The following is a 22,788-nucleotide window of genomic DNA, read 5'->3' as shown; positions in this document are numbered from 1 at the left end:
CTGGCTTCAGTGGGGCCTGCCAGCAACAGCTTGTGTTTCTGGCACTGAAAAAGAGCTGGGACCATCTGGTTACGCTCTCTGCAGTCACTGTTCCCAGATCTATGTGTGAGCTGATACTGCCACCTTGATAGAACAGCCTCCTTCCAAGGTCCTGGTGAAGAAAGAGGCCTCTTTCCTTGGGTCAGTTAGTTACTGTTGCCTCATGGACTTCACTTGTGCTGCAGCTTAAACAGTGAAGGCAAAAATGGTGCTGTATTTGCAGAGTGACAGTGTGTGGAGTCTTCTTTGTCCTTTTAGGATTGTTTTTTGTGTCACAGTAAGAAAGTGAGTCAGAGGCAGCCTTTCCTCTGTGCAGGTGGGGAGCTTTTTCTCAGTGTCCATCCACAGCTGGGATGATGTGGTGGTGGTTAAGGATGACCTTTGAGGTTGATCTCACAAGGAACTGAAGGAATCAACTCTACTTTCATTATTTCTCATCTCTGCCTACGATTCTGTCCTTACAGTCCTCTAGGTGTGGGGCTTGGCCTACCCCACATGTGATCTGTACCAGTACCTTGCTAGTCTTACCAGCCTTGTTTTTCCTAATGAGTGACCTAAATTTCTCCCTTTCTGCAGTGTAAGCTCATTACCCATTATCCCATTTACCATGGCAACTGAGAACAGATTATTCCTTTCCTCTGCAACAGCTTTTTATCTATTTGAAAACTTCCTCTCTTTCCTTCACATCCTTCACCAGTTAAGATTAAATGACCCGATTTCCTTCAGTCTTCAGGGTAGCTTGTTTTCTAGCCCTTGCTTTCCTCTGGCCTTCTCTCAATTGCTCTGTGTTTACTTAGAGGGCAGTGGCCAGGCAGGGATGTGGAAGATTTATCAGCATTGGCAGACTGTGAGACTTCTGTCATTACCTGCCAGGCTGCACTCCAGCAATGTCTGTCCCACTACTGCATTTGCAATGGTGTGGCAGTAACTCTTGTCCTTTCACAGCCCTGCACTGTATTGCTGTGGTGTAACTGTGGATGACTGCTTCTGTGGGCAGCAGGAGGGACAGAGAACCAAGGTTCATGGTGGGAAGCTGTGAAGCACTTGCTCTACCTGCTCCCTTCAGCAATGCTGAGTCCTGTTACTCTGATCACCTCTGGCTATGGGTATGAGAGCAGCCTGGCCTGGTAGTAGAGGTTAGCACATCTTTCCCAACACCCCTTGATACAGACAGGGCCGGGCTCAGGGAGAAATAACTTTTAATGTTAACATCCCCTTTGCATTCAGCCTCTACAAAAACTACTGATGGGTCTGTGCCAACCTGAGGGTTCGGCACAAGCCCCTCTCGTGCTGGCAGCCATGCACAGAGAGGAGGATGGTTCAATGCAGCGTGGAGTGGCCCTCCCCAGGGAGGGGGTTGAGCGGAGCTCCCTGCCCTGTGCCTAGCAGGGGTTTGGGAGTGCCGGGCGATGGCAATGGTCATCGTGCGCCAGGCGCTGCGAGTGCGTGTGTCACTAGGCACGGCACAAATGTGTGCTGGGGCCCTGAGCCGCACATAGCACCCCCCAAAAAGCACATTCTCCTCGTGATGGAGACCACATCTGTGCAGCACCCAGCATTGAGAAGGCTCCAGGCCTCGATGGGATGGGGATGGTAAATGATGCCAAGGGCAGTTCTGGGTTGGGCCGCCCCTCCCTGCTCTGTCTGCAGGGATGCCATGCCAGACACTTCAACTTTCCTTTTTCCACCTCTTCCTTGAGACCAGATGCTACCAGGCAGCAGCTGGGCAAGGGCCCTCAGACTCCAGCTAGCTGGTTCAGGCTGCCTGTGTGGTTCAGCCCCGCTGGGGGCAGATCCTTTCTCGCCTGGGGATGGGCCTCTGCACAAGTCCTGTAGGGAGGGGCGGCAGGAGCGAGCGGATGGGCAGGCAGTGAGTGAGTTCAGACCTGCTGCTGTTGAACATGAGCCTCGCAGCAGGAGGCCCCCATGCTGCAGACCTGGAAGACAAAAGCACAGCCTGTTGCTGGTGGCTGCAGCATCATTCCTAGTCAGGCTCAGGGATATTGGTGCAGTCACACATTTCTAGCTGTGAAAACACCAAGCAGGGGCTCACTCTTGTCTCCAATATCCTTTCCTTCCCCAAGGATGGTTGGAATCTGTTGCTACATCCCCTGACTTTGCTCCAGCTTCCAGTGACACGCATACTTGCATGGGCTCCAAACCACATCATTTGGCTTTGCTTCTTGAAACTTGATTCTATGCTATTAAACCTGAGCAAATTCCAATTTACTAGGGGAGGAGTACTGCCCCGGGGCGCAGGTTCCTACCTTCAGTCTGCGTGGGCCTCCAGCACCGTGCTCCGGCCACACTGCTGCTCAGGTGATTATCTGGGCAAGATTAGAACTCTCTTCTGACATCTTCTCACCCTCCAGTGATGGCTGCTGCTTGTGCCCACCTGCAGTAACAAGGGTGCCTAGGACTGAGATGCTGAGAGCCAAGGATGCTTAGGACAGAGGGTGTTTAGGGCTGGGCCAGGACTAGGCAGCTGGCTCTGCCTGAGCTAGCCCTGAGTGCAGGTTTGCCTGCTGCTTGGGGTACTGCCAGAGAACTGGGCTGGTACCCTGATCCATGACAGCCCCATGAAGTGTCCCCAGGACAAGGCTGGGAAGCAGCTGACCTGGGCAGTGGGGTGCTGGGGCAGAGCTCTCCATTGGATGCTTTCTCCCTACCTAAGTCAGCCACTTACTGAGGGATCTCAGCAGTCTCCTGCCCAGCATCTCCTCAGAGCTGCTCGGTGATGAGCTGGTCCCAGCCTCTCTGCCCGGGGACTCAGCCTCCAGGACCGTGTCGCAGCACTCACTGTCTGCAAAAGCCCAGCGTGACTTCAGTGCTCTGGGGCACTGCAGCCCTCACCACTCCCAGGGTCATGTGTGTGACCCCTGGCCAGACTCACTCTGCCGTTTGCTGTTCTCCTCATTGTCAGCCAGCTCCTCCTGGATGAAGGGGATGCCCTCCATGTGCAGGAACACCGAATCACTGGGACTGTGCAGCCCCTCAGAGTGGCTGCCTGCAGGGACACAGGGCAGGCGTGGTGGCAGGGTGGGGAGATGCTGTGCCCTGGGGCAGAATGTAGCAGGATGCCAGCTGTGGCAGCCAGTCCCTGTGCCAGGGACCCCAGGGGGACACAAGCATGTGGCAATGAGGAATTACATGCCTACACATTTAGACCTGTGTACATATGCAGGTGCACAACAGCATTCATGGGTGCGTGCGTGCAAATGCCCACATGCCCCAGTCCATGTGTAACTGCATCTCAGGGGTGGCATTCTCATCATGCCAATGGGTACAACACCACCCCCACCCACCCACCGAAAAACGCAGCACTAGCCTGTGGCAGGGAAGGAATACTGCTGGGTGACTCACACATAACACTGTTCCTCTCATTCAGGAGGGTGGTGGGGTCCTCCTTGGGCGTCTGTGGAGTTCCCCGTGCTGTCGAGGCCTTTGTTGAATCCCTGTCGAAGGTCTCCATGTCAGGAGACTGAGGTGAGCTGTCCATGCGACTGGCCACCAGTGCATTGTGGTACTGCTGTCGGGTGACCTGGCACAGAGACAGGCATGCTCAGGTCATTGGGCATGAAGACCCACCAGGACCTCCCAGGGACTTGGTGAAACCAAACCCTCAGACAGCAGGAATGCAGGGCTCCCCAGCCCCCACCAGGCACCCAGCAGGCTCCAGGGACAAAGTAGGTGAGCAGGGGATGGCTGGAGAAGGACAGTCCCTGCCAGCCCAGCAGTACCTTGACAAACTGAACATCACAGAGGATGTGCACAGAGTAGTCAGGTGTGTAGATGTTGTTGCTGCCACTGTGGAGTTGTGTGGTGCTGCCCCCATAGTCATTGTGCTCCCGGTTGGGGGACTCAGAGCGGTTGAGACCACTGCACCGTGATGGTGACCTGTTCACTGCAGGAAGGGACAGCAGAGAGGCAAACACTCACTCGCACTCATGATGCCACTTGGGTCCTTGATGCTGGCACAGGGTGGACCAGTCACCTCTGGCAGCTGTGCCCTGTATATAGCAGGGTTGTCAGAGGCCCTATAGAGACGTGCAGTCAGCTTGCTTGGTGCATGCTGGCAGCAGAGGCTCTGCACTCGCAAAACACAAAAGGACCAAAGAGGCAGGCATCTGACCTGCTGCTGGCAGCAGAGGTTAGGTCTGCTGCCTGCCTGTCATGCCAGCTGACTGACATCTCCTGCTAACACAGGCCTTCAGCATGGCATTTGGCACAAGTTCTGGTTGCAGCCGGCAGCCCACAGAGTTTATTTAAGCTGTCTTGAAGGCATGCTTCTATCCACCCTGACTCCAACAGAACAGCAGCAGAGGCTGACACAGCAAGGTGACCTGTCGCTCATGTTGACTGGTGGATTTTGTCTTGTCAATGATTTATTAGGGAACACAGGCACGTGTTCCTTGCACAGGTGATGTCAACAACTTGCTGACTTTGCTGTGCTGCTAAAACACCCTTTTATTACCTGGATTGCCAGAAAGCAAGGGAAGCAGAGCAGTGTGCATGCAGGCCTGCAAGTAATTGTGGTCAGAAGCAGCAAGTTGCAAGGAAACCCAAGCACCAAGTGCAGGAAATTAGAGAACTGCACACCAAAGAAAGCCTAAGCCATCCATGTACCTCACTTACTCCCATCCCATCCTTCCTAGGGTTCACATTTACTGGGGAGGCTGCAGGAGGGACAGGGCTGCTGTTCCCCTTTTACCACCTATGTGCCAATCAGTGAGGAGCTACCTGTTGCAGACTATTGTGGCTGCTTGTCTCCTGGCGCTGCCTGGCATGCAGAGTGGAGGGGCTTGGTGAACTGTGCGTAGGGAGCTCAAAAGAGCCTGGCATATGTGGAGGTTCCTGCCCAAAGCCATGCCCCATTACCTGGAGAGCCAGCCAGGGAATCCCCTCTACTGAAGGCGAAGGTACGGGACACTGAGACAGGCACTGCAGAGAGAGGGTGGATGAAGGAAGGAGGAGATGGGGGAAGGTGAGGGATAGAGGTCAGGGAGACCAGGGGGAAGAATGAGAAAAAGAATCATGTGCCAGTAGCCCCAGGCTGGGCTCCCACTACTGCCTCTGGCATTCCTTCTCACCCCTCTTACACCCTCCTGCTTCTGCTCCAGGGAGGAATTCTCCAGCCTCAGGGACAGGGACACTGTCAGGGACACAGACTTAGATGCTGTAAATCAACAGGCTGCTTTATGACAAGGTATGAGGAGGTGAGGCTAAGGGTACCAGCTCCTGCCAGGCCTGTCTGCAAAGACACAAGACACTCATCTCCCTAGAACTGCAATATGGGAAGAAAGCATCTTATTTCCATCAGCTTGGTGCTGGCACTCTGCTCCAGCCCTTCACCAGCCAATGCCAGAAGAGCAGACTTTGTGGTCAGCTTGTGCCGCTCAGGAAATAGGTGGAAGCTAAACCAAGTCATCATGTTTGGAATTTGGGATTCTTCTCTGTGTGCAGGCAGAATGCAGAGAGGGAATGTGCTCTGCACCAGCCCCTGCATCCTGCCAGCCCCACAGCTGCAGGCAGGGGCTGGCAGGAGACCCTCAGCATGGTGGGGCAAAGGCATTTGTGGCCAGCTGCCTGCCCTGGGTCTCTACAGACTTGGGGCAGTGCTGAGAAGTCAACCACCCAGAGCTGCTCCAGGTGCCTCAACACTGAAAGAACCACTTGCTGCCTATCTGATTCATGTTTTTAAATTGCTTCAAAGGTAAAACCCCCAGGAAGCTTGCCCTGCAGCCCCCTCCTTTCAATGACCCTGCTCCTCCCCCAGTAACTCCTACTCTGTGTACTTCCCTGGATAGAAACCTCCTGCAAATAAAAGTCCAAGAACAATTTCATCCAGCTGGGGGCAAAGGACGAATCACAATTAGGGCACCCTCCTTGTTATCACTGCCTGGCCCACCATGGGGCTGGCCATGGTGAGTCTCTGCTGCCACACCCCCACCCAAGCCACAAATGCCAAAGATTGCCTGGCAATAGAAAAGTTGCATAACAGTTAATTAATAACAGATTGTCAAATGCTCAACATCTGAATTCTCTGCTATCACACACTACTCAACATTTCTGCTGAGCTTTGCTTGAAGGAAGAAGGATGCCAGCCCAACATGGAAGGTGCCCTGTGACCTCTTCCTCCCACCCTGACTTCTTGCTGGCCAGGGGTGCAACACCACAGGTCCCAGAGCACGCAGGGGTGGCGGGATGGCAGAAAACACCTTCTGACACAGTACCACATGTGAGCATGAGGAACAAAGGAACCCTGAGTAGCAGTGTCCTGGTTGGTTGCTTTGCAGATGTGGCTGCACTGTCATGGCACCCACCAGGTCTGTCCTGTGGCCTGCAGGCAGCACTGGCTTCCTGAGCCCTCGTGGGGCCTTGGGGACAGCCACTGAGAGAACAGGAGCATATAACCCAGAGGAAACTGGGTAGTTTTTTATGTTCTCACCAAGCACGCTGTGGATGCACAAGGAAGCAGGAATGTGCACTGTGGGTTAACCCAGGAGTCCCTCAGTCAGCCTTTTGAACGGAAGCAAACAGGCAGCAAGAAATAGAACTCTGGAGCTGCACACAGGCTGTAATGCACGGGAGTGACAGTCACCTTGACCCAAGAGACTCTCTCCCTCTTCTCTCCATGACATCCCTCCCTATACCTCCTTTAGAGGATGAAGTTAGTGTGATTAGGCACCATGAGAATCCTCAGCTCCACATCGGCACTGTAATACCTGGGGTTTGGGAGGATGGATGTGCTGGACTGGGGGTGGGCAGCACCTCTGCCTGCTCCCTGCACTAAATATTTGCAGGGGTGATCAGCAAAGAAGAGGACAGAGAAACTCATAGTATCCTGTGATCACAGTTCTCTCTTAACTCGGGCAAGCAGAGGATCTGCTTGCTAACCTATCAGCTCTGCAGGCAGGGAATTTACCAAGGCAGCCACTTTTAACTCAGCTAATTTCCACCTCTACCATGTGAGAATGGCTTAGAGGTAAAGTGAACCATCTCTGCAATTCCTGAGCAGCCCCCATTCCCTCAGCATGGGACCCCTATTCAGCTCACGATCTGAGCCTCAAGAATGCAACTGGGTCCAGAGATGTCACGCTGAGACCTAGATGCATCATGCCAGAAGTCATAGGGTTTATTGCTCCCATCCATGAGGCATGCTTCAGCCTGTGGGCAGTGCCCCTTGCATTGTCCCTTCTAATGCCAACCATGCTGGGACTCACCCAAAAGGATGCAGCATTTCGCTGAAACCTCAAAGGGACCTCATAGTCCTTCTGCCAGGACTCTGCTGCATCATCCCCCTAGCACACTGTATCTCCACCAAGTTTTTTAAAGGACATGACTTTGGTGCAGAGTATGAGCTGCTCTGAGCAGGGCACAAACTCATCTCTCCTTCAGCTGGCCAGTGCCATGGAGGAGAGGTTTTAGAACCCCAGCCTGTCCTGAAATACTTACGTAGGAAGGAGGATCCGGCCAGGCTGCCCATTTTCCGCACATCATTATCTGAAATGACAATTGGAGATGTAGGAATTGCAGAGGAAGGGCTCCTGCCTACCCTGCACTCCACAGCCCTCATGGCCAGCCCCTTCTCCTAGCCACCAGCTGGCTTAGTTGCTGTAGAAGCAAAGGCAGGGCTGGAGGGAACCCACAGAGGCCTTACCCGAGGAGACAACAGCCATGATGGCAGGGACACCGTAGTAAGTGAATGCTCCATTCTCAAAACGCAGCCCTTCCTTGCCAACCTCCACCTCCACTTTTCCCTGGGAGAAGGAAAACCTGCTCAGACAGACACCCCACACTCCCAGGGCTGCAGGGACTTCTGCCACCCCATACAAGAAGATGGGCATCCCCACTGGCAGAAGTAGCCCAGAGCGAGGCAGCATGGAGAGACAGACCACCCCCTGCCAGCCCCGGCTCGCTGATGCCCCAGGAACCTGCAGGATGAGGACGAAGTAGTCGACAGGGCGGTTGCGCTGGTAGAGGTAATGCTCCGCTGCCTTCTTGTTTTTTCGGTCGTACTTGAGCTCCTGGATGACGTTGGGGTGTTTTAGCAGCCGCAGCAGAATCTTCTCAGAGAGGTAGGGGGACTTGAAAGGTTCCACTTCTACAGAGGGGGCAATGCATGTTCACTCAGTGGTGCTGGGGCTGCTGGGAGCCCCTTCTTCTCTAAGCTGCACAGCCACAGCCACAGCACCCTGTGGCACGGCAGACAGCCAAATACGGCCCCACGATGGTGAAGCATCAGGACACCCAGGGTCAGAGCAAGCAGAAACCACTCACTGACAGGGGAACCCCAGCCAAGGAATAGCTCAGGCATGCCTTACAGGGCTACTGCTGCAAGGAGATGCAGGGCTTGCACAAAGGCGATTGTACCTGTTGCCATGAACCGATGCGTAGCCAGGAGGAGCTGTGGAGAGATCTTCACCTTCATCTCGCTGTCTGAAAGCCTGAAGATGGAGAAGTCCTGAGGTTTGCGTCCCCGGTGGGGCACCCTCTCCTTCTTCCGATTGTCTGCTGTGGGGCAGAGAGCAGAGCTGTTGCTGGCCTGCAGCAACCACAGTCACTGGAGCTGCAGGACCCCATACCACGTGCACATGTATGCAGAGAGGCACATCTTGCTGCACCCTGCGGCACAGCTGCTGTGTAGCAGCAGCTGGAGCAACTGAAGTGCACAAAATGTGCCAAGCATCACAGGTGAGGGAGCAGCTCCCTGGGTTGTCGTGGGTGGAGGCATCACCTAGAGGTGAAAAGGAGCTTGGGAACTACCTATGGGCACTTAGAATCATAGAATTGTTAAGATTGGAAGGGACCTCAAGGATCATCTAGTTCCAACCCCCCCTATCATGGGCAGGGACACCTCACACCAGGTCAGGTTGCTCAGAGCCACATCCAGCCCGGCCTTAAAAACCTCCAGGCATGGGGCTTCATGCCCAACATGTGTCCCTGGGTCAGACCCTGTCCAGCCACTGTCTGATGATGCTGGTGCATCTTTTATCTCAAACATTCAAGACTGACTCCCTGACATTTGACCAGCACCTCTCCCTCATTCTTGTCATTCCCACTCTGACTGTGAACTGCTCTGGGGAAGGACCATGATTTCCTCTGGCCTGTTTCCTACCCACATGTCTGTCTGTCTATGCAGGCTCCCACCCTGGCTTCTGCAACTGCAGTAGCTGCTCTGGGACACTAACTGTACAGATCTGTCTCATCCAGGATCTCGGACTTGATGATCTCCTCAATGACATCCTCCAGGGTGACAATGCCCATCACCTCGTAGAATGGGTCTCCTTCCCCTTCGTTGTTCACCCGCTGGACGATGGCCAGGTGGGACTTTCCTGTGGGGGGAGAGCAGAGCAGCAGTGAGGCCCCCACCCCTGGGAAGTAGGGTCCCCAGCACAGTCAGCTGGCAAGAAGATAGGGCTTGGTGGGAGGCACAGATCACAGCCAAACCTCAGAAGCGGCCACGCTTGCCCAAACCCGTCGCATTCACAGTAACTCAGACACAAAGCTGGACACAAAGCTCAGACCAAGAGGGCTGCTACTCCTCAAGCTCATTTCTAGGCATCACAGGACTCTCCTGGGTTCTTTTTTGGGTCCACTTGCTTTCTTTACCCAGACAACCTACTGTGAGACACTCTGTTTAGCTCTCTGACAGGCTCCTGTGCAGGAATGAAGTGTACATCATACCAGCTGCTTCTTGCTTACCCTCAGCTTCACTGGCATGAAGCAATTCTAAGAGCAATGAGACAGTGTCCTCCAACACAGAAATGTGAGCATTTTCTTGGGCTCCACTGGTTTCCCTCATCTTCCTGGTGTTTTCTCATTCTGTTGTTAATTATCTTTCCTATCAAACTGCCAGGAACAGATCTCCCACATCTTTCTCTCCATCACTGTCTGGACTAATCCTAAAGTTTTTCTTAAAATAGGGGCAAAGCCTCCAGCTCCTCAGAACAGCAGCTGGTTTTAATGCACAAATGCTTATGTTTATTTGCAGTTTTCAGGCCAACTCCTGCAGAACTCTTCAGTGAACCATCTGGATGCAGAGACTAAGTGCTTTTCAAGCCATCAGCTCACACCTGAATGTCTTCTCCAAACCCTGCCCCTGACAGCGACTCCTCTTTGTTACCTTAAAAGAGTAGACCAGGACCAGGACTTTCAGCTGCAAGGACGGTGACTCCTGCTTGGAAGTCGCAGCATTTCTCAGTGACAGTTTCAGCTTCCTTGCTTGCCCCAGAAAGCTGGCAGCTCTGCTGACACAATCTCAGGCTTCTTGCTTTTGGCACACTTGAAACATTGCTATTTGGTTTTGCACGTCCAGCTCTCTCTAAGCTGTTTTGACTGCTTCAACTTCTCCCTTCCTTTTACCATCTGCTCTGATTTATGCTCCTGTTCAGCAGCTTGACCAGAACCCAACTTTCAAGCCACAAACAACTTCTGGGTTTATAGCTCCAATGTATTCTTGGACCTGCCAAAGAACTGCACTGTTTTTCTTACTGTTCCTGTAGCTCCTTCACTGTTTAGCAGCACACACAAGTTCTGAACCTCTAGTTTTACTTAAAATGTGAAAAATGTCCTCCATTGGCTCCACAGCCAACAGCTCCCCCTCACTCCCCCTCCTTCTCTTTGCTCTGCATCCCTAGGGTCTTCTGTTGCAATCCCTGTACCGTGGGCACTGCAGAGACCCCCTGGTAACCTGCAAACACCTTATTTTCCCTATGGACTGGAGCTGGGGTCCTTGAACAGCAGTGGTCAACTAAAAGAGGGGCAGGGTCTTCCACTATACAGAAGCCTCTGAATCTCCCTCTCCCATAAAGCCTCCTCCACAAACTCCTGTTTTCTTGGGTGAAGGGATGTGAACAGTGGTTATGTATAAAGATGCAGCAGGGGTGGGCTCCTGCTTGCTGCACAAGTGCCTCATCCCCCAGTGGTGCCTTTCGGCTCATCTCCATGGAGGCACTGGGACAAGCACATCCAGGACAGCCCAGCACCACAAGCATCTTGCTGGGGACCATGCGACCTTCAAGTAACCCTGCCCTGGATCCGAGATGAACAAACGATATTTCTCAGCTGAAGATCAGCACTATACATTTCTCACAGAAAAGCTTGGGCATTTTCCACAGTATAAATTCCCTCCTCCTCATACCAAGCTTTTATTGCAAGATTTCAGAGAGCAGCTCGCTGCCTCCCACACCTACAGAATTAGAAATGAGAACATAACATTGCAGCAAGTAGCACTGAGATGGTATTTAAAAAACCCCAAACCAACAGCCTCTGGGCACTGAAAATCCTGCATGTTCTTTAGACCAAGCTGTTTCACCCCTTTTCATACATGGGTTTGTGCATCATGCCTGTTCAGCAGGTAATAAAGCAATATGACTTGAGACTTAAAAAGAGGAGAGCAGTGGAGTTGGCTGCAAGACAACAGGAACAGCTACATTTCATCATAGCAAAGTCCAACTTTTGAAAGCATCTCCTTTGCCAAACCCTGCTCTTCAACACTGGGGCCATCTGGTCTCCTACAAGTCCTCGGGTGAGTGAGGAGATGGGAGAAATTGTTTCTTTTGGCCAAAAGCTTGTTGTTAATGACATTTACGTGCAACCCTAAACCACTGAGCCCTTACAAAGAGCTTAGGTACTACTTAAAGGCAGTCAGAGAATAATGGAGGTAATTCTTTTTTTGGCCAAACACCTACATGGACACTGGAATTTGCTCTAGAGCAGCAGCAGAGAAATGCGATTCCAGCTCAACGTTCACACAGCAGCAAATGAGGTTATTTAGAAATAACCCAGCACTGCTGGTCTGAAGCAGACCCACAGTTTCACTGTGCTGGGGGCAGAGCCAGAAGGGCTGTTAGAGCACTCAAGAGTTCTTTATTGTCACAGAAAATAAACACTTCTAGCTAGGCTATAAACCGCCGGGTTTGGGTTTCCAGGCTAGCATTTGCATTGGGGCAGGTACCTAGTGACCGAAAACAGTTGTAATTCATGTGATTGCTCCAGGCCCACACTGACTGAGTGATCCTAGGCCCTGCCTGCATAGCTGATCACAAAACACCCCCCAAATCCACTCCCATCGCTTGCAGAACTGAATGCACGTGACTGCTGCTCCCAACTGGTTCCCATTTGCAAAGCCCTGCCCCACAAACCAGTCTGGGTCCTGGAGCTGCTCACATCACTTCTTCAACAGAGCCTACAAATTTGGCAGCAAGGATGGTGGGGGTGTGCAGGTGTCTTGGCTGTATGGTCATGGCTTGTCACCGCATAGGCTGTGGATGTTGCCAAGCTCAGCTGCATCCTCCTGCCTGAGGAGCTGCTGCACTTGCACTGAAAAGCAGTAGCTTTTGGAGCAGGTAGAAGGGCAGTAGCTAGGCTGTTTCATGATGCAGAAGCAATGTCTGTGGGAGGGTGGCAGAGGGACAGATCTGGAGACATCAAAGGGGTCACACTCTCCAGCAGTTACCCTGCAGTTCTTCCTCAGTGGGAGACAGAGAGAGTGAAATCACTTAACAAAACCTCAAATGCAATCTAAACCAGCTTTAAGATCTGTAAAATTGATTCCAAAACCCATGCTTGCTAGCTCAAATGAAATGAATTATAGGGGTGAGCTGCTATTCTGCTAGCTAGCTGTCACATGCAAATTTTACAGGGCTATCACTAATGCAGGAAAGCACAGTGAAACACTTGAGAATCAAAGCCTTAGTTTGGCAAATGCTAGAACAAACAGGCAATTAACTTTACTTGTGCACCAGCCTCCACAGGACAGCTCTTGCACAGGAAGTCTATAGGTGATTAAATGTCTGCTCAGCATGGGATACAACTCTGCTAAATTCTTTATGAGCTACATGAAATTTGTTCTTTTCAAACCACATCTTCAGTGGAAAGTTAATGCCTCAAAATGCTAAATGACAAAGCTAATATAAACATCTGAAAGCTTCCTGATGGAGCAAGCTTCTGAACAGATATCCATAGCTTTTATGTGCATTTCTAGGAGCCTTTCTTTTCATAAGTACCTAAATGATGTTGGGCTCATAGATCCACCTCAAAGCACCCTCCCTGATGAGAGAACAGGGTCTGAACACATGGAAATGCCTTTACTTGTGAGAATGAAAGTGCTGTTGGCAGCAAATATAGCCCAGACTACTTCCTTATCATTTTTTTATGGAAGTGCTCTGCCAGAGGAATGTTAAAGATGCTTTAGCCTTGCCTTTTGTTCCATGGGATGAACATTCTGAGTATGAAATTAATTTTCATGAATTTTATGGTAAGATCTAAAGCTGTTACTAAAAGATCAAAGGTACAGGCACAAGCCATGAACAACTTACAGCTACAAAAGAGAAGGGGGGCGGGGGGAAAGGCAAGAAAAGAGGAACAAAAAAGTAATTGGTAAATAAGGTTGATTTCTGAAACAACCATGAAATGTATTTTCTGTGAGCTTTTTATCAGAGCTTGTCTCTGTTACTGCCAGCATCTCCCTGCCCCCTTAAAGACCTGCACCTGAAGCAGGGGCTGTGATTCAAACTTTTTGAATTGAAAACATGTGTGTGCTCTTGTGTTACTCAGCACCAAGGGTGAGAGCAAATGCCTGAGGAATTGCACCTAGAGACAAAGCAGGTTTATGCCTACACAGTGGGCACCCAGCTCTACAGGGAATTGGAGTGGTGTGAAAGGAAAACTCTAAATCCTAATCTAATCCAGACTTTCCTTAGAGATGAAAACTCCATCTGCTGACATCCGTCCTTAGCAGAATACAAAAGCCTTTCTCATATTCTGCTTTGGTGCTTCTTCTTACCCTATGGAAAAATGGGGGAAAGATGGACTACATGGAATAGCTGATGTATGACCATGGGTAAAACAGACCAGGAGGGTATGGGGAAGAGCAGAGAGCATACAGAGCCTCATCTTCCATCTGCTGGGTATGATCCTGCCTGCCCACAAATAGTTGGGCCCCTTGCACATTACTTGGAGCCTTACGAAGCCTATAAGGATGTCAAGGATTTCTGAAGCTACAAAACATCTAAAGAGCTAATGCAAAACTGTTTTCCTTGGTGTCTGTAGCACAGGCCACTTACATCTTTCCCACAGCTCAGTCTGAAGGTGCCTTTGACAGTTCTCAAGAGGGAGATGGCTGGCTGAGTGCCCTCTCCCTCAAGGACATGACTCTCTCTTGCTTTGCTGAACACTTCTCTGGAGCAGCCCTGCTTCTGGGCTTGGTGGGCAGTGTAAAGCAGCCCAGGATTCACACAGCAAGATTTAGCACAATTTTAGGGGGGAAAGCAAAGTTATGTGTAAAGCAGAGCTGTAGCACAAGTCACTGAAACTATCTTTTCTGCATCATCCACTCTCAGCCTGGTAATCACCTGCATATGGGGATAGTTCCTGGGTAACAACTGGCTCCTTACCCATACAATTGGCTATAGAAGTCATGGCTTGATCCCATCCAGGTGCTCAAAAAAGTGGCTATCTCTTGAAGGACAATAAAAATTTTAAATCACACTTTGTGCTTGCAGTGACTACAGGATCCGAAGGACAGTAAGGAAGGTAGGTGAAATGGTACTGACCCCAGTTCCTGGCAAGCCACACTCAATTTGGAGTAGTCTACTAGAGACCATGGAACACACTAAAAAGAGAAGACAGACCCTGGCTCTGGAGTTATCCTCCACAGCACAGGTTGTTTTCCTTGCCAAGCAAGGAAATTTGTTTTCAGAGAAGTTACTTTTAGTAACTTAAAAGATGCCAAACCACAGAAGGCTAATTTGAGTCATACCTCAGCCTCTGCCCTGCTGCAGGAAAACAAACTAGGAAAATGACAGAGGAAAATTACTTAATGAAAGTTGCCACTGCTGTATATAGACTTCCCCAGCAAGTTAGTCAACAAAATCCATAAATAGATTGAGGAATGGGCTAAGACTTCCCAGAGGCACTGCAGAACAAGAAGGTGGACCTCACAGAAGAGGTCTCCACAAGGAGTTATATCACAGGACTGAAGCTGCAAAATGTATTGCTTTGGTTATTTTCTAGGGGTGGAGGAGAAACAGACTGCATCACCCATGGCATTTCACACTGAATGAATGCATAAATCTCTTAGTGCCATATTCCCAAAGTGAAGTCATCCTACTGGCACCTCATCTGCTCCTCTACATTGCTTTATCTTGCTAAATACAGTGCAGTTATTTCTCTGGTATATTAGGTCCTTCCTCCTGGAAGCAGAGAATAAAGCCAGGTACTCAGAGATGTGACAATACAAAGTGCCAAAAAAAAAAAAAAAAGTCTTCATATTTTTTTACTCCTTCAGTAGCTTCAGCTTCTTTTGGGCTGCAGATGGAGAAGTCACTGTACTGGCATGTATTATCTTACTTATAGAGAAGAGGGGATACATTCTGTGTAGTATTCCCCACTTAGCACTTCTCTGTAAAGGCTGCACAACTGGAGATGTTCAAGGTGGGGCTCAACGGGGCTCTGGGACGCCACTGCTTACTGCAGAGGGGGTTGGACTAAATGACCTTTGGAAGTCCCTTTCCACCCAGACCATTCTATGATGCCCTATGCAATGACTCTATCTAGCTGGCCTAAAAAGATGACAAATTTGGTATCATGGCCTTGTTATTTCTGAGTTCATTTCACTGAGTTTTTGATTAGAAGATAAACCTTTATTAGAATAAACCAAACCAGGTTGGAAGAGACCTTCAAGATCATCGTGTCCAACCCATCAACCAATCCAACCCACCCAAACAGCTAACCCATGGCACCAAGCACCCCATCAAGTCTCCTTCTGAACACCTTCAATGACGGCGACTCCACCACCTCCCTGGGCAACCCATTCCATAGCGCAATCACTCTTTCTGTATAGAACTTCTTCCTAACATCCAACCTGAACCTCCCCTGGCACAGCCTGAGACTGTGTCCTCTTGTTCTGGTACTGGGTGCCTGGGAGAAGAGACCATCATCCGCCTGTCTACAACCTCCCTTCAGGTAGTTGTAGAGAGTGATAAGGTCACCGCACACAGTACTCGAGGTGTGGCCTAACCAGTGCAGTATACAGGGGCAGAATGACCTCCCTGCTCCTGCTGGCCACACTGTTCCTGATGCAAGGTCAAAACCATCTTCAGGAACAGGTATTTCCTTCCTTCTGCTGGACCTGTCTTATGGTGCTGTAACATTTTTTTTTTCCATGCATTTTTTGCAGCTGTCCTCTTTCAAGCTGTGTGTTCAAGTCCAAGCTGCCCTCTCACAGGCCAGCCCCCACCCCACCTGCCCCGATGCTGTCTGCAGCCTTCTCTGTGCTTTTCCCAGTTCCCATTAGTGCCCCCAATTTAACCACCTTCTCCAGGAATTAGTGCCAAAACAAACATAGCATGATGCCAGCAGCAGGCTTCCAAAGGAGCAGATGTGAAGGGTTTGACCAGTTATGCCATGATGGGGCAGGGGCCAGGTTTTGTCAGGCAGAGCTCACAGCTGCTGTTTCCCCACTGGGCCATTAGCTTCCTCGGTGCTGCTGAAGTGTATGCTACCCTCTTCATGCAATTTATGTTTTGGCAAGCTGATGCTATAGAATTGCCCTTCTCCAGGTCTGTGAAGGGTAATCCCATTTACACAGGGTCTTGCTGGGGAAGGTTACTTGCAACTCATCTATGAATTAAACTCCAGGCAAATTTCAAAGCATCTCAACAGTGTGAGCTTACCTAGAAATCAATGCAGAAAAGCTTCCCTTCAAACCCTGCTATAAAAGACTGGAAAAAGAGCTGATCATCATCATAGCTAGGACAGCACAACAAGAGAAAAGAAATGTATCAGGTAAAGAAGAACTATACAGTGAGTAGGAAGAGACACAGAAAAGTGAAAGTGTTGCTGGAGGTGTGAGCAAGAGCCTCAAAATGCTGTATTTAATCATCCCTTGACATTTTCAGTAAGAAAGAGCAAATGTTTGTGTAGAGTGGCAAACAGCTCTGGCAGTGGAATTGTGTTATTTATACATTATGCAAAAAAGGCAAAAATAAAATGGTATTGTTGGTATAGTGGATGTGGCAGAACATTAATCACTAGTGAAACAGATCAGAAGCATACACTGCTATCCAGGAAAGAAAAAAAATAAATGTATTTTTTTATAAAGCCTCGATGATCTTTGAGGTCTCTTCCAACCTTAGTGATACTGTGATACTGTAAAGTAAACCCAACAACATAAAGGATACCCAAACTGTTAACCATAGGAGAAGGAGAAAAATAAACAACTGCCAAGGTTTCTCTAGAGATTTGTCAGAGACTTATGGATATGGAGGTGGCAATCAATGCCCATCCTTACCCAAGACTTGCATTTCCTAGAAAGAGACCAGGCATTATCAGTGGGAGCATTTGCTGCCCTGCAAGCACCTTGAATGTGTGAAGTGATGAATGCCTTCATTAAGCACTCACTGAACCAACAAGTAATCAGCCTACTCTCTAATTAGCAGAGGCATCACAGAAGACCTGGCCATGGAAAGCAACCTTGATTGGATCAAACATGATACTTCTTGGTAATTCAAGCAGACACAGAAAAGGAGACAGTGATGAAGATTCTTAATTACAAATGGGAAATCTTTATTTTAGAAATTAAATAGTCAAGTGAATAGGGCTGAACCGGCGGTGGATGGGGCTGGAGGCAGCTGGGAACAAACCTCTGTCACTGCACGAGCCAACACTAGAACCTGCATTTGGAACTGGGAGGGAAAAAAAGGAGTTTAGGAGGCATTCAGGACTGAACTGAGGGATGGCTATCTACAAATACAGGGTGATGACCAAATGTCTACAAGTAGGGGAAAGATGAATTGGAAGAGAACAGAAACATCTAGGGAGAAGAGCATTTGGGGGAAGAGCTGGAACTGCTAAATACCATACTGAGTTAGATATTAAGACTAAAAGCAAGGCCTTTTCAGCTGTTTAATTTAGCATACATAAGGAGAAAAGAGGTGGGAACAGAAATGATTTTTAAAGAGAGCTCTACACAGGGGCTATAGCAAAACAACCTAAGAAGGCCATGATGGCACAGTTGTAAGGGAGGAAGAGCCTGAAATGAAATGCCAAGAGTTTACCAGAGCAAAGCTGAAGAAGGATTTATAATATAGTCTGAGGACTAGCATGTGAAAGTGTAGGGCAGGTAGCAAGGCTTGTTAATGCACCTGTCAGCTTAGGCAAAGGCACACAAAAAACATCTCTGCTTCATCAGGGCAGAGAGGACAGCAAGCTAAAGACACTAAGCTAAGCATCAGAAGACATTTCTATGGGTCTCTTAATCCATACGGTACCAGGCTGTAGAAGAAATGTGGAGGGGGAAATAGCTGAATACATAGAAGTGAATCAGAAAAAAATGCAGGGGTGGCTGTGCCACTCATCTGGCATCTTTGGTAACACTCAGCTCTAGGCAAGGGAGAGGTAAGAGACCTCAGGTGAACTTCAGTAATGTAGTATCTTGCCAGAAGCCACAGTAAGAAGGAACTGCAAAGCACATAAGGAATTAGAGACAACTGGTTATGTTAGAAGCAGCATGGAGGATGAACTACTGCAGCTCACCAAGAGAACTCAAGAGAGCAATCTAAATGCTTTGCTAATGGTCCCAGGATAAACCCCATTAATTTCTGGGTTAGCACTGCTAGAAGTCTCCAGTCGTGCTGAGGGGCAGAGAGGGTAGGTGATGTGTGCCACACAGCCCTCCTCTCCTGGTGATCTGGAACACAGTAGGAGAACAGCCGTGAATCTCCAGAAATTATGCTGGCCTGCATCTGTGTGTCTCCAGAGAGGATGCTGACCCTGCATGTATCTGATGATCACTTTTCTGGCACACAAGGAACATCCTGCCCTCCCCTCCTCCCAGCTCTAAAAACAAGCACAGAGATGAGTCACAGAGAGGCTTTCTCTGTTTCTGGGACCAGGTTGGCCTTACTCACATGATCAGCTCTGCTTGCAGCAGAGCGGCTCCAGACAGCCCAGGAGCAAAGTGCTCTTCTTCTGCATTACATCATGCAGGATGTTACCGCTGCAGCCATCTCTTAAAGACTCATTCATCATGATGTACTGAATACCACACAGCAAAACATAATTCACAGTATGTGTGTGTGGGAAAACAAATTCTGTGTGTATTCTCAAGGTATGGTTAATGAAATGCATCTCACAGCATCTCTGGGGCTGCTGGCACCTTCTGCATTATGAATACTGTCACAGATGAAAAAACCTCTGCATTTCTTTCAAAGGCTTTCTTCTTCTTTTAAACCACTTGCACAGAAACACTCTCTATAACTGCTTCTCATTGCTAAGCTGAATATGGGAGAGCTATGTAACAAGATGCGATCTCCTGCCATAAGCTCCTCCACAAAGAACAGAGTGCTGAATGATGCCATGCCCAGGCAGGGTTACAAGGCAGGCACCATGCCCATGCTGCCAGGTCATCAGCCCTGCAGGACAGGCTCACCTCACAGCTAGCAAACTCTGAGACCAAAGGCTCTTGCAGTCTCAATAACATCACAGGCACAGCCAGCATTGCAGGCCTTCGACCCACCTGGGGGTTGTTCCATCAGGCGACACCAGGACACCACCTCACCAGCACATGCAGGGCCCAACTCCCCTCCCGCATCCCCGGTACCTGCCGGGTTCTGCCAAGAGGCCATGTGGAGTGGACCATGGGGACTGCCGACCTGGGAACCATTGGGTATGCAGAGGGATGCCGGGGAAATCTGGGGTGTGATGGCTCGGTGGCCTCACCCTTCTTGAACTCCTCAAGCAGTGTGTCAAGGCGCGTGTCATTGAAGACGCAGTGGAGTGGGCGGCGGTAGAAACGGGTGACAGTCTGCAGGGGAGTGCAGTCATCAGGGTCGACAAAGGCCAGGTCCTTGACGAAGAGCAGGTCGACAATGTTGTCGCGCCGGTCACCCTCGTAGACGGGGATGCGCGTGTAGCCAGAGCGGAGGATCTCGGAGACGGTGGCAAAGTCCAGCACAGCATCGGCGCGGAGCATGAAGCAGTCAGCCAGCGGCGTCAGCACGTCCTCCACCACCTTGGTACGCAGTTCCAGCGCTCCCTGCACCATGGCCAGCTCCTCCCGCACCAGGTCGCCGTGGGGCCCGGCAGCGCGCAGCGTCTCCAGCAGCCGCTCCCGCGTGGAGAAGACGCTGAGCTCCTGCCGCAGTGCCCAGTCCAGCAGCCGGCTGAGCGGGTAACAGAGCGGGAAGGCGGCCAGCATCAACAGCCGGGTGAGACACAGGGTGCGGGAGGCGATGGCCAGCCCGTGCCGCGAGCAGACCGAGTAGGGCAGCACCTCTCCACCCAAGAAGACGGCGGCGGTGCACAGCAGCACGGGCAACCAGGGCGCTCCCCGCGGCCCACCGGCCGCCGCCGCTGCCGCCCCGCCACCAGGCAGCGAAGCGCAGAGCCAGCCGGCCAGAGCCGCGTTGGCCCCGGCCTGCCCCAGCAACAGCGTACAGAGCAGGTAGGTGCCGCCGCCACCGCGCACCGCCTGCACCCTCCGCGCCTGCTCCCGCTCGGCGGCCGAGCCGCTGTTGCGGAGGACGCGGAGCTCCAGCGGGTCCAGCGAGAGCAGCGAGAGGCGCAGCCCGCTGAACAGCGCGGACAGCCCCAGCAGCAGCAGGGCGCCCAGCGCCCGCAGCCAGCTCGCCTCGGGCAGTGGCAGCAGCCAGGTGCCCAGCGCCGGGGCGGCCGGCCGGACCCGCAGCAGGAAGCCGCCCGCAGCCCCGTGGTGCGCCCAAGCCCGCCCGTCCCAGGCGCACAGGGAGAAAAGCCGCCCGCCCGGCGCCGCTGCCGTCTCTCCCTTGCGCGGCTCCCGCACCCGCACCTCGGCCAGCGCCGAGCCCGCTGCCCCACCCGAACGCAGCGGTCCCACCACCTCCACGTCCGAGGCCCAGGCGCTGCGCTCCCGGCACCTCTCCGCCGGGCCTCGCGCCGTCTTGCCACCCCCCGCCGTCGCTGGAGCCGCCTCCTCGATGAAGACGAGCCGCGGCTCCCGCTCCCCTGCCGGCCCGCGGCTGCCGTTGCCCTCAGGCGGCGGCTGGAAGTAGAGGCGCAGGAGGAAGCGGCTTCCCTCCGCCGCTTGCACCGCGCCGCCTTCTAGGGATACCCGGCCCGGCGCCGTGTCCTCGGGCCGCAACCCCAGCAACCAGGCGGCCCCGGCCGGCGGCCGTGGTGACAGCGAAAAGAAGAGCAGCAGCACGGCGCCCCGGCTTCGGCCCCAGCCGCCGCTGCCACCGCGCCCCGGGCCCGCCGCAGCCGCCATGCCGCTGCGCCGGCACCGCAGCGCCTGCCCGCCGCACCAGGACTGCAGCGGGGAGCCGGCACGGCAGTGCACGGCGCGGCGGCACACGTGGGCCTGGGGGGCGGGCAGCCGCCGCGCCACGTGCGACCGGGAGCCGTCCCGCGGCGCCCCGGAGGGAGGAGCCGGCGGAACGGGGGACAACGGGGAGCGAGTTACGCGTTTCACCCACGCACAGCCCGCAGGGCAGCATCCCCCCATCGCCGGCAGCCCCGAGCAGCGAGCCTCGCCCCAGGACCCCGCGGCCTCATTCGCTCTCTGTTTCATCCCGCGTGCCCTGCTTGGGGGTGCTGTGTTGGGACTGCGCCTCCCCCGTCCCGGGCAGCCGTGGTTTGGCGAAAGGCTTCTGCCAGCAGCCTCTGGGGCTGGCACTGGCAGCCAGCCTCCCCCTGTCATCTGCTGAGGCCCAGTTCTTCAGTTCAAATTTATCTCCCTTCTTCTCGTGGGTGTGATTTTATTTCTGGGTGGTTTTTTGTTTGTTTGTTTTGGTGGTTGTTTTTTTTTGTTTGTTTGTTTGCTTGCTTGTTTAGGGGATTTGTTTTGGGTTTTGTTTTGTTGTGGTGATTGTTTGGTTTTAGGGTTTTCTTGGAGTGTTTTGGGATTTTTTTGGGGGGGGTTGGTTGTGGGGTTTTTTTGTTGGTGGTTTTGTTGGTGGGTTTTTTTCATGGTGGTTTGGGTTTCTTTTTTTAATGGGGGGCAGTCTTACTAGGAAACAAATATACCACACTGTGAGTAGTATTTAGTCTCACCTCTAGAGCTTATGGAGAAATGGGATAGACAAATGGCATTTATCAGCTACAGAAACCTGGGCTAAAGAAGGCACTTAGAGACTGGCGAAACTTTTGGGTCTTCCCTGTTTCAACATCCATGACAACCTTGAAATGAAGCAGAGGAACTGGAAAACAGTTGTTTACAGCTCTAACAGGCTCACTAAAGGCAAAGCAGGAAGCTGGACAGAAAGTGTCAGAAAGGAAAAGGAAGTGCTGCAAAAATGCAGATTATTCACTCATTACTGCACCCATGAAAAATGGGCCACTTACTGTGTCAGTATGTTAGCAGGCAGATACACATGAAAAGCTGCCAGGGAGATTTGTCCTCCCTCCTGTGCTAGGAGAGACTCTTCCTCCTCTCTGAGGGAGGCAGCTGTTTTTTTTCCCAAAGTGGTTTAGTTTCTTAGGATGTCACAAGGGCCATGTGCTGCTTCATATACTCTTACTGATCTTGTATTGATCCCTTTCTAACTTCTGCTGTAGCTCCAGTGGAGAAATGCTGCCTGGGGCTCTACCCGGGCAAAATTAATTGAGAAGCCAAGAGGTAACCTCCTTTCACAGACCTAACCCAATTTGCAACATCTGAGGGACAGAACTCAGAAACTGTCCTATGAGTCTCCTGACTGACAAGGGACAAGCTCAGTCTGCTTTTGCCTTGTTGTCTGCAGGTGGTGGAGACAAGCACATGGTTGC

At 51.6% G+C, this 22,788-nt stretch overlaps 1 protein-coding gene across 1 annotated transcript; it reads right to left on the bottom strand.

The window, feature by feature from the left end:
* Window positions 1-1,143: 1,143 nt before the first annotated feature.
* CNNM1 (cyclin and CBS domain divalent metal cation transport mediator 1) lies at window positions 1,144-21,592 on the bottom strand. Its single transcript, XM_068139268.1, has 13 exons — window positions 19,765-21,592; window positions 9,231-9,374; window positions 8,413-8,553; window positions 7,974-8,143; window positions 7,700-7,799; window positions 7,495-7,542; window positions 4,918-4,980; window positions 3,780-3,943; window positions 3,403-3,580; window positions 2,933-3,046; window positions 2,726-2,842; window positions 2,307-2,434; window positions 1,144-1,976 (listed from the first exon to the last, which is right to left on the bottom strand). The coding sequence occupies exons 1-12, from the start codon at window positions 21,590-21,592 to the stop codon at window positions 2,355-2,357; spliced, it is 3,147 nt and encodes a 1,048-aa protein (XP_067995369.1). The 3' UTR covers window positions 1,144-1,976; window positions 2,307-2,354.
* Window positions 21,593-22,788: the final 1,196 nt, after the last annotated feature.

Source organism: Melanerpes formicivorus, unplaced genomic scaffold (assembly GCF_026170545.1).
Source record: "Melanerpes formicivorus ecotype bairdi unplaced genomic scaffold, bMelFor1.0.p_v2 SCAF_6, whole genome shotgun sequence".
NCBI classification, from domain to species: Eukaryota; Metazoa; Chordata; class Aves; order Piciformes; family Picidae; genus Melanerpes; species Melanerpes formicivorus.
The sequence above is the reverse complement of the archived record's forward strand: the minus strand, read 5'-3'. Positions and strand labels throughout refer to the sequence as shown.